Source organism: Pyrgilauda ruficollis, unplaced genomic scaffold (genome assembly GCF_017590135.1).
Source record: "Pyrgilauda ruficollis isolate IOZ18807 unplaced genomic scaffold, ASM1759013v1 scaffold38, whole genome shotgun sequence".
NCBI lineage: Eukaryota > Metazoa > Chordata > Aves > Passeriformes > Passeridae > Pyrgilauda > Pyrgilauda ruficollis.
Window position 1 is genome coordinate 5431705 of NW_024525267.1, and position 11462 is coordinate 5443166.

Here is an 11462-nt window from a genome sequence, read left to right on the forward strand (position 1 = left end):
TTTAGCTCTACTGAATATGAAGGACAAAAAAAAAAAAGTTGTGAATCATGCACTTTAAAAAACTTATCTGTAAATGTTTTGCATGGTGTTTTCATTAAACGCTGCAGAACTAAGAACTCTTCAAAAAACGTAAGAGTTAAAATATGATTTTTGGCACCCTTGATTACTGTACCACAAGTTGACAAAAAGCTGGGGATTAAGTCCTCAAACTTGGCATCCTATTAAATGAAATTTTAAAAGTAAATAGCAAAAAAAGCTTATTAGGGGGAGGGGGAAAGAAATCTAATTCTATTAAGAAGTTTAGTTATAAAGATTCAGTCTCTCTTAAAGTACTGTTGAAAAAGTTACATGGTACTTAGAACTGCAGAAGCTTATTCTAAAAATTAGGTTAGCACTGCACTCCAGCATTTATTGTCCAACATCTTTAATTACTTTTTGCTCAATGGATTTATTATTTTTCCAATTACAGCAGATGGATCAGGTACAGTTCTAGTGTTCCTTTCCCTATGGTTGTAACTCCCTTCATTTGCAGTAGAAATGATGAACCACCAAATTCATATTCCAAGAAGAGAAGAGATCTTTAATGATGGCCAGAACCAGAGGACTCTGAAACAAAGACATAATTTAGGCCGTTCAAACAGTAAAGCAAATCAATTCAGGAATGTAGTGCAGGTCCTAGAACTGACAACTGTACTTACATCTGAGCACAAGAATTGGCTAATCAAATGAAACAACACCCTCAGAGTATGTACGTAAGTAAATTTAGCAAATATTAAAATATCTCTTTTGCGACTTTTAAAGCCCTATTACAGTCAAACACCCATTCTTCCTTGGTTGTGTTATGGTTCTTCCAGAACTGAAGTTTATTTACACTATTGTTCTAAGTCTAGTACTAGGCAGTATTTTCTCTTATTGCACATTTCAAAATGTAAATAATGTTTGTATGTACAAATTCAACTGTGAGCAAATTGGTTCTCTCTCATGGTGCAGAAAGTGAACTGAGATACAACAGATCATGAAAAAATAAATTCCAGTGTGATTTCAGAACAAACTGTCCATAAATATTTAAACACTCCTTTATAAAGATACAAATTCAAAATACAAGTTTATACTCTCTAGTTTCTTGGTAGCTAAAATAGCAGCTAAAACTCTTGAAACTGTGCCGATTTAAGTAATTCCACTGAATGGTTGTTGCTATTATTTGAAAAAAATTCCTCGCCCACACAGTCAAGGTACAGAATTTTCATTTTACATCTAAAACCTACACTGAAGATTATTTATGTGCAGATCCACAGTTGTTTCTAGGTTATAAAATTATCAATACCACCAAAATTACTTATTTTGAAGTAGTCTTTAAACATTTGCTAAATCTGTAACTTAAGCCCCACGTTTATCTAATGTAAAATATTCTGAACTAATTTTTACTGTACTTATTTAAAAATTGTATCAAGGTATTAGATATCTAATACTTACTACTTCCTGATGATTTTTTGCCTGGGGAAAAAAAGGAAAAAAAAATAAGTTGAACAATGACAGTGAAAAATATATTTCCTATTTACTTTTTACAGATAAATTTTAATTAGCTTATTATTAGCTTAAACAAAAATTGAAAGTGTACAACGTGTACTTTCCATGATATGTTACTACAAACTTTATATTGATTTTAGAAGTTGTTTGTTTTTAATTAACCAACACTCCATGCATTTAGAAATTATAGTCATCAAGATTTGTATTATAATTCAAAAGAAACTTTTATGGAATGTTACTATTTTACATAATATATGGGTATATACACACAAAAGATATGGATGTAAACTGAAGTGAAACATTTGCTTTAAAATTTTCCTTTGTATTTTACATTCCCATTGTAATTGTTCTCCTAAAACACTGGGTCACAATGACGAAAAAAACATTCTTCATAAGGAAGACTTTTATAAAAGAATGTACAATCTCTATCCTTGGAAATACTCACTTAAATTATGAATAAGGTAATAAGCAACCTGATCTAACTGGGATCTAACTGCTTCAAGCACTGGTTTGATCCCTTCCCATCTGATTTCTCCTACAACATACTCTTCTGTAATTCCATATATTATTTGCAAAATTATCCCCCAAAGTGCAGAAAGGGCTACAGCTATTAAAAACTATTTTCCCTTTCAAATAAAGCTTAGCATACAGTTGCCATTTTTCCAGTCTGTCCATTTAGTACGCTGCTTGAAATAAAAGGTTAAATCAAAAGTAAAAACTTATTTTTTCTTCCTGTCCATCTCAACTACTCATATTTACTTAACACTCGTTAAATACCCATTAAGATCAACTACTTATATATACTTAAACTTTTAAGTGCAGTGTATCAGTTTTGGAATGCTACACATTATTTGGACAAAGCCAGAGCAATACTGAGGTAGTATCTCCCAGCTGCTCCCACAGCAAGGGGTTCCTTTATCTGACTTAAAACACTTCACTGCTCACAACACCAAGTTGAGGGTTTGACTTGGGATTTATTGAGCATAGCCTAAACTGACAAACAGGACCTTTAAAACCCTATAATCTCTTGAACCCTTCTGCTTTAAGGAACCTGGCCCATTCAGATTTATTATTTTTACATTAGATATCCTGTTTCATTCTCTGAGAAAGTCATCCAGTGTCATCAAGTAACACACATGCTCATGTTCAGTGATGCAGCTCTCATTTTGAGATGCCATCAGCCCAAAATACACTTTCACATGTTCATGTGAGAAAATCTTTTTAAAACAACTTTTTTTTTCAAAATCTCAAGCAATTAAATTAGATCTGCATTTTAAAAACCAATACTACATTACCTAATCTTCATATTGTAAGCACAGTTACGCTGACATTTGAGTATTTTTGTTAGTGGAACCGTCTACAATCAGCATTTAAAACACCTAAATTTTTACAGCAAAGATGTAACCCTAAGGAAGAATGTTAATTTCTTACTTGCTGGCTATTTTCAATGACTGATTCCTGTTGTGGATATTATTTTGCATAAAAAAGACTATAATGTGTGACTTACCCCCATAGGAAATCTTGTAGTAGGCATAAGTTGTTAATGCTACACCAACCCATATTTCTTGATACACAGTAGAGAAGTAGAATTTCATGGGTTTCAATGCCTTTGGAATCATAGCCTGCACCATCTGAAATTTATAAAAAGTGTTGTCATTTTAACTTTTTTACCTGCTGGATTTTTAACGTACATAACGTCACACATACATATATTCATCTATTTTTATGTATACACACACACTCATGATGCATATTAGCAGCAGTTTACAAATTAAAAAAAAATCCCCAAGCATGCAGACGTACTTATTCCAAAGCAAAGAAATGAAAATTCAGAGTTAAGGTGTACAATTTATGGGCTAACACACAAAAAAATTAAAATTACTATTGATGAAAGGGTTAAAAGATGAGTGAACAGAACATTTACAGAGCAGCAACAGATAAACTTCTCTCCGCCTATCAGTAACAGCTTTTTCCTAAAGTTTCCAGATTCCCTCAGGAGGAAGTCTCATTCCAGACAAGCCAGAGAGGCTCCTTCCTTGCACTACCAATTCAGCTTCCCTCCCTCGAAGCTGTCTCTTCCAGCATGGTAATTTCTACTCAAAATAGCAACATAAATGATGTTAAGCTAATGAATTCATGTTTTATCATGATTATTTGACTTTCAAAATACGCCCCATGAGCAAGAAGCCTGTCAGTGTTAGCAGTTTTTTCCCTTCCATGCAGCTTTGTAAGACAAAGAGAAAATTGTAGGAGGTTTTAAAATAAAGCTTATCCTAACTCCCATAAATGTCAGTTCACATTTGCACCACACTGCACTGAGATACCCCATGTCTTATGCACACTCAATAGTCACTATTGGCGCTTATTACAACCCAATTAAATCAGCTATACACGCATATAGGCAGCACATGGTAAACCACAGACCCAGGGAAGAAAAGCAGAGTTAAATTTCTCTGAGGTAATGCTCACTTATCTTTAAATGTAAAGCATTGTCTGGTAAAGCATCTCCTCTCTAAGAGGAGAGGGTGCAAGAGCAAACACTGTCAAGACAACTGGAAAAATCTAGGTGTTTCTTAAAGAATGAAAGCAACTTTGAGGCAATTCATATATAATTACAGACAAACCCACAATTAATTTGTTTTTGGACAGTCATTTCAATTATTTATTATTGTGGCAAAAGTTCCTGAAACACCTTTCACCAACATATTAACGACACTGCATTAATGACACTGCTCACCTGTATTTCCAGGGTTTGTAGTTTCAGATGAACAGTGGAATACAAACAGTTACTCTGCTATAGCAGACTTTCCAAGACATACTAACAAACAAGGAGACTGAACAGAACAGGAAGGAAAGATTTCCCCAGCGCTACAGAACACAGGGAGCAAGCAGTACTGTTTCCACTTAAAACCGTGCCAGAGCCCGGCACAGACCTTTCCCCAGGGCCTGCGCGGGCGCGATGTCGTTCTAAGTATTTTTTTCCCGATCTCTACCCGGAACAACGCTGTATTTGCTGTGTCCTTGACCTCCCCGCCACAACCCGCCGCAGCCCGGGGCACCTGCCCGAGCCCCGACCGGCTGCACGGGGGCGGCGGGGTAACGGCAAAGTTCCAGCGCCGCGGGCCGCGCTCCCTTGCTCCCTTCTAGCCCTGCCAGCTGAACAGCGCTGCCCCCACCCGAGACACCCCCGAGCGATACCCGCAAGGACCCAGCCGGGGCTCGCCGGGCCCAGACCCACCGTGGCAGGGGAGCGGCGAAGGTCACACTCGGGAACGGGGACGGGTCCGCTGCCGCCGCGGGGTGCGCCGGGAAAGGACGCGCGGCGGGCGGGGACAGCAGCGCCCCCTAGGGCTGCGGAGGACCGGAGCGCCCTCGCGCCGTGGCGGTGCCAGCCCCGCTTCCCTCAGAATCACGGAATAGGTCAGGCAGGAAGGAACCGCAGTGAGGCACCTGGAACGAGCTCCCTGCTCGAGCAGGGTCATCCCAGAGCACGTGGCACAGGATTGCATCCAGACAGTTCTTTAATATCTCCAGTGAGGGAGACTCCACACCTCTCCGGGCAACCCGTTCCAGTGTGTGGTCTCTGTGCAGTGAAGTTCTTCCTCATGTTCAGATGGAACTTCTGTGCATCAGTTTCTGCCCATTGTCTCTTTTCTATCGCTCAGCACCACCGAGAAGAGCTTGGTTCCATCCTCTTGCCATCCTCCCTTCAGATATTTACACACTGATGAGGTCTCCTCTCAGTTGTCTCTTCTTGAAGCTGGACAGGCCCAGTTCTTTCAGACTTTTCTCATAAGGGAGATGCTCCAGGCGCCCAGTCATTATCTGTTGTCCTGCTCCAGGATCTCCACATTCCTCTTGCACTGAGGAGCACAGAACTGGACACAAAACTCCATGTTCACCTCCCCTATGCTGAGCAGTGGGGTAGGACCACCTCCCTCGATCTGCTGGCAGTGTTCTTCCAGTGTAGATCATCACCTCAGTCCTGCTTCCCAAGAACAAGCGCAGCCGGTCCCGGTCCAGTGCCAGGACAATGCCGGGAAGGGCCTGTCACATTCTGTGCAGTTCCCTATGTCCCTTAGGGAACAGCTTGTCCCGGAGGAGTGGGAGGCACCCGCTGGGCCATATTTATGAAGTCTGAAGCACTGTGTGCTCTGCAGGCCGTTTCCTCCAGGTGCGGGAGGACAGGGTGGCTGGAATTCCAGAGCTGTGCTCAGGCATTGTTCTGTGGGGTGAGGGGGGAATGACCGCCCAGGCCTCCCGAGGCTGTGAAAGGAAAGCAGAGCTCAGACCTTTATCGTGTGTTAAAATACCTTAGTGGGATCACAGACTGCATTTACTTTCCCTGTTAGTGATTTACATAATCTGTTGGTGTATAGATTTGCTACACAAGAGCTTTATCACACAGAGCAAACAAGACTGTTTGGATCTTACATGAGCGTTTTTTGCATTTCATATAGAACCACAACTTATGTCAAAATACTGCATGTACACTGCCTCTTTCATTTAAAACTTTAAAAACCTCTTGAAAATTTAGTGAGGAAAATCCCATTCTTTCTTTAATTTAGGATTTTGAGGCTGATACATTAAGCAAGAAGAGGCGGTGTCTACATATAGCCTAGATTTGTATTTACCTATCTGACAGTAACAGTTCTAAAGCAGCCAAATGCCTGCACTGAGTCAGGTACTCAGAGTGGAGATGATAAATCCTATCAGAGAAAGTAAGGGTCTATCCTGTTTTCATATTGGTTTTCATTATTTATCTGATTTAACAAATTACACTCAGATGTTTGCAGTTATTTCAGAAGAGAAGATGACAGGATGAAAGGGAAGTTCAACAGACACATTTATCTTCGTTCCTATTCTTTTGAAATGTACCCAGTAGTGATGACAGACCTTAGTGTTAGACCCAGAATACTTCTGGTCTGTGTCTGTATGTCTTGCCTTTCTAAGGAAGGCTTTAATAAATTTTAGGGGTCGGTTTAGAGGAACTCGGCCGGCAGCCCCAGGCGAAGGGTGCGCGAAGGGAAGGCAGACCGCCCCGGGAGGGTCCCGCCGGGGCGGGGCGGTGCCGGGCGGGGGCGGGAGGGTGTGCCCGTGCTGGGAAGGGCGGCGGCACCGGACCGCGTGCTGGGGCCGCCATCCCCGCCATGCTGCGGAAACTCACCGAGGGCCAGAGCCGGGACTGGTTCACCGTCGGCGGGGCCGTCACTGCCGTCGAGCTCCTGGGCGAGGAAGCGCGGGTCGGCCGCCCTGGCGCTTCTCCCCGCCATCCCACACAGCAGCCACTGACGGGGTGAGTGCGGGGCGCTGGGCCGCTGCTCTTGATGGCCTCCCTCTCTCCCCTCTGCAGTGTGCCCTGGGCATTCCCCTGAGCCAGGACAGCCTCCTCTGGCTCCCCTGCTCTGGAGAGCCCAGGCTGTGCCGTTGTTGGATTCCAGCCTAACACCCCCGGTAGCGTTTGTGGCTAATGAGTTTTTGTGTGTTTAATATTTAATGTTGTTTTCTGATTTGCTGCTTAGGTCTATTGTCTCCATCATCACTAGATGGATTGCGTGTAGAGTTTGCTTTCTCTCCATTAGCACTGGTGTGCAACTGTGCCTAGTCCTGTTGAAAAACTGTGGAACTGTAGTAGAAAAGACTCAGTTTATTCTGATTCAGGTGCATTAACTTAAAATTTTATCAGTGGCAAGTGATAAATGAGATTCATGAGTTCATTGCTATCATGACCGAAGGAAGCATTTAAGTTACCAGAGTAAAGTAAGTCAGAAGTATATTGACGTATTGTTCTTAGGCATTATTCTCAGATGGCAGAGTTTACAGGCAACAAGAAGTGTTTGTGTGTTTGCATAGTAGCCAGGCACATTTGCTTTTCACTGGAGTCTGCAGTTTTTGGATTGAAATCCAAAAACTGTTTTCCCTGGATGTTGCCTGAACTGTGGCAGTGCATACTAATCTTGGTGTTTAGACGAGGTGTGGTAGTGTATCTGTGGTTGCTGTAGAAAAGTGTTTTGTATGCACTTCCATGTAGTGTTTTTCAAGATGAGCTGGGCATATGCTCCAGAGTGAGTGTTTAGGGTTTTATTTTTCTGTGTGTGGTGCACAGCAATAGAGGCTGCTGTATTTCAGGGAGGTGTATTTATCTTAAAAGGTGTACATTGGCACCTGAGAAAGAATGAATTTTTGCGTAACATCTTGCTGTCAGGTAGTCTGATATTTCAGCAGAGACTGTTCAGGCTATCAGTGTTTCTGTCTTTGCGTCAAGTGAAGGACAAAACTGGCACCTCAAAATACCTATTCCTTTTTTATTTTTCAGTGCTCTGAATCGCTGAATTGTCGCTGCTGGGCTTTGTGCAAGTGTGCAAGTAGTTAAAATTTTCCACAAGTGATCAGACAAGATTTTACAGTTCTTTTAAGTTATTTCTGTGACTGTGATGCCTCAACCCAGTACAAACAAGATGTTTGTGACTTCTCTGTCATTTTTTAGGTGATAGTAACGTATCTGTAGTATTTATTAAGTGTTTGACTCTTCAACCCAAGTGAGTACTAAGTCACAAGATCTATTTTGGGTATTTCCCTGTGCACAGGAGAAATGAGCAAGATTGATCAAGCCTTGTGTGACTAGGCAGAAGCATATCTTTATTTTTGGTTGAACAGAAAGCTCTTTCCACTCACAAGTCTTAGCAGATAAACTGATTGTGAGTTTGACAGCTGTGTTAGCAGGGAAAAAATTATTTTTACAGGTTTGGTTTTATAATTTCTTTTTCTCCATGTCCGAGGGGGACAGAAGCGATATGCATTTTAAATGACCATTTATGTAAACGTGGACAGAATTTCTTAACAATAGCTATAAAACCTTTGAGCATAGACAGTAGGTGCATGCCTGTCCTGCCACAAAATGGAAGGAATCTGTATGAGAAGCTGTGTTTGCTTAGGTGTGTTTTGTTTTCATGCATGCTTCTGTTTCACAACTCTGGGAATGTGCTTACATTTGGAGTGTTTTTTGCAAAACTTAGTCTCTAATAGATTCAAGCATTTCAAAGGAAATGCTTGTGCTTGTTTCACTGACTTCTTCAGGAAGAGCTTGAGGAGCTGAAAACGAAAGAATTTCTCCTCATTTGTTGAGGCTGCTTGTAGCATAATTGTCTAGTTCCTTCAAAATTCTTTTTTTGTTTCTCGGGAAAGTCAAAACCAAAGTTATTCGGATTTCTTTGAAGCTGGATATACAGTTACTGATGGACACTTGTCTGCCTACCACTTTTGTCTAAATTTGTATGTAAGAATGTGTGGGTTTGATACCAAATTGGTAATAACAGGTGTGTTATTGCACACAACTGTGTGTAATAATACTTTAAAAAAACGTTAATGGGATCTAAAAGTCTCATGTTTCCCTTGAAAAGAGATGGGGAATGTGTTTGCTTCCTTTACCAATGATGCCTCATTTTCCAAGGCTTTTAAGATTCTTTTGCTTCCTGAATTACCTTTAGAATAGCAGGATTAGTAATTGAGGTTGTTGGGGAAAGGTAGTAGAAACAGAAACTGCATAAAATCTGGCTGGAATTTCTGTCCTTAAACAGCTCATTGATTAACTTTTTAATTACTTTTATTATGTTTAACTTAAAGAAAATAAATTTAGACCCTTAAATCCTTCCTTGGTATCAACAAAATTGTGTTCACATTGAGACAGTTAAAGGCTTAAGTGTGTAAAAGGTTCTTACTATTGCTTTTATTTCCTGCATTTCCTAGGTGTGCCTTTCACTAAGCTAGCACCTTTTTGAAGCTGACTTACTGGCTGGAAATATTGCACGTTGTTTGCTTTGCTTGATGCTTGTGCAGGTGGGAGACACTGCTGTCCTTTGGAATTACTGCCACTCACTCACCTTTCTGTCACCGGAGTGGTTTGTGTTGGCTGCCTGCCTATTGCAGAAATACCTGTTGGCTCACTGTAAGGGACAATGTTGTTTTAGAGCACCTCATGCAAACTGTGTAGGGCATAAATATAAAATACTTAAAGAAGCAGTTGCTTGGACAGTGATCTTCCACAGGGTAGTGGTGACTGGTCTTCCAGCAGTCTTACTCCTGTCTGAGGTAGCTGAATTCTAAGGGTAAGCATAACTCTAGCAAATGGCTTGTGTCAGCTGGTGAGTTGGAGAACAGATTCTCTTGGCAGCATGTTGCGGTAAATCTAACAAATTTCTTTAAAATATATTTAACATTTTTAGTTTGGCTTCTTGCCCTTACCCCATTGCTTTTCCTATGCTTTTCTCTGCTTTTTAACTAGAGAGAGTATATAACAATTTAGTCAGGAGGAAGTGCTTGTACTCCACTGAGTTACCCCACATTTCAGTATTTGAAAAAATGGCCAAAGTGAGTCCTTAGAGGATGGCATTTTCTCAGCCTTTGGATATTTTTTTTCCTGTACCTTCTGCAGTTCTCCTTTGCTTTCTCCTTCTCCCTTTCCACCAGATGTGGACACTAGAACTGGATGCAGTAATCTGATTAAAACATGCATATAAAAGTAGGTGAGCCTTTCTGTGCATTTCCCTGGCACTGTATAGGGATTTAACACTGAGTTGGCTGTGATGCCTACCTATATTTTTAAAGTATTTTGCAGCAACTGCCTTTTAGAATATGGCATAGTTGATGGTCCCTCTTTCTGAACTTGGAAAAATGCATTTGCTCATGTTAAAATGAAATTGAAATGAAGTTTGCAAAGCGTGGGTAAGTTGTATCTGGGGTTATCTTGTGTTTGTTTGTTTTCCCTACTCATTTTTGGTGATTGTTAAGGTAAGTGGATCTTCCATGTTACTGGCCTTCCATTTTCCATAAGTGAAAATTTGGAAGCTGCATTTTTAGAGGTTTTTAACCTATTTTTCAGATAGTAAGCTGTGAGAATACCATTTTAAAAAATAAAGTTACATGAATTGGCATCGCAGGTATCTTGCATATTTGACCACTTCAAAGCTATCTGAAACCAGCATTATGAATGTTAATTCTCAGACCAATATTAATCCAGCCAATGCCTTTTAAATACTCAGTACCCTCCTTCCTGTAAGAAAGGTGCTTGATATTTAATACTTGTGAGAGTTTTATCACTATGGAAAAATCTTTCTTTGAATCTCTTGCTGCCCTCATGCAGGGATTAGATTAGAACTGCAGGAGAAGGATCTCCAACTCCATGTGCTGCATCAGTAGGGCAGTATAAGTTCAGAACATTAATCCACAAACTGACAAGAAGAGGGCAAAGAGTTTATAGCAGCTCTGAGTGCAGATATAAGAAGTTTGCGTGTCCTTGGAAGCTTTGTGTATTTAATTTATGGGAGGTGGAGGGGCTAGTTACTTTTGGTATTGAGCTACAGCTTTTATTATTTTAAACCTGTTGGAAAGTTTTTGCTCTAGTCCTCCAGTGCTTTGTCCTTTGTGCGGGTATAGGAGTTCTCATTGATTTATCTTCTGTGAATATTATGCTTTATTTTTTCTACATGAAGTATTCTCTATATCATAAACTTTTCAAAGGCTTTTTAAAACCATTTTTAGAAAGATTTAAGTGTTTAGTAAATTATTGTGCCATTTGTTCCTTCAATTTGTGTTGCATTATTAGTAAATTTTTTCTGGAATGGGGGATACAGCTATGGAGCATAAGATGCCTTAAAGCTGTGTTACCAACTTGATGAAATCTGATTGGCTTCTTCAGTTTGTTTGAAGAAAATACCAGAGGAAGCAGTTTTGTTTATGAAATAGTGTATTCTGTGAATTGGGCCATATGAGTCATGCCCGTTTTTTTCTGATCCAGCAGACAGATAAAAAGCAAATACAGAGAAGATGACGTTATATGAAACATGTAAAAACTTGTTACAGTGATGGAAGCACAGTTGGAAATGTAGCCAACTGAGTTCTGGCATATGTTTTCATTGATTTTCTGCTCTAATTGCCTG

The 11462-nt window shown here is 40.3% G+C and overlaps 2 protein-coding genes across 2 annotated transcripts in view; one reads left to right on the forward strand and one right to left on the reverse strand.

Annotated features, from left to right (window-relative positions):
• Nucleotides 1-407: 407 nt before the first annotated feature.
• On the reverse strand, nt 408-4923 carry ATP5MJ (ATP synthase membrane subunit j). The gene is made up of 4 exons (XM_041476280.1): nt 4766-4923; nt 3035-3158; nt 1474-1494; nt 408-606 (listed from the first exon to the last, which is right to left on the reverse strand). The coding sequence occupies exons 2-4, from the start codon at nt 3156-3158 to the stop codon at nt 581-583; spliced, it is 171 nt and encodes a 56-aa protein (XP_041332214.1). The 5' UTR covers nt 4766-4923; the 3' UTR covers nt 408-580.
• A 1741-nt stretch (nt 4924-6664) lies between these two features.
• TDRD9 (tudor domain containing 9) overlaps nt 6665-11462 on the forward strand; it is a 69000-nt gene continuing 64202 nt past the window's right edge. The window contains exon 1 of the mRNA XM_041476158.1: nt 6665-6823. Coding sequence (XP_041332092.1) covers nt 6678-6823 — 146 coding nt within the window. The 5' untranslated portion in view covers nt 6665-6677. The remainder of the gene's footprint in view (nt 6824-11462) is intronic.

Bases quoted from the DNA above. Each gene is read 5' to 3' on its own strand.
- ATP5MJ (XM_041476280.1), bottom strand. From the start codon at position 3,158: ATGGTGCAGGCTATGATTCCAAAGGCATTGAAACCCATGAAATTCTAC. The intron at 1,495-3,034 runs GTAAGTCACACA...TTTTTTCCCCAG, and splicing joins CTACAAGATTTCCTATGGGG to GCAAAAAATCATCAGGAAGT. The intron at 607-1,473 runs GTAAGTATTAGA...TCTTTGTTTCAG, and splicing joins CAAAAAATCATCAGGAAGTA to AGTCCTCTGGTTCTGGCCAT.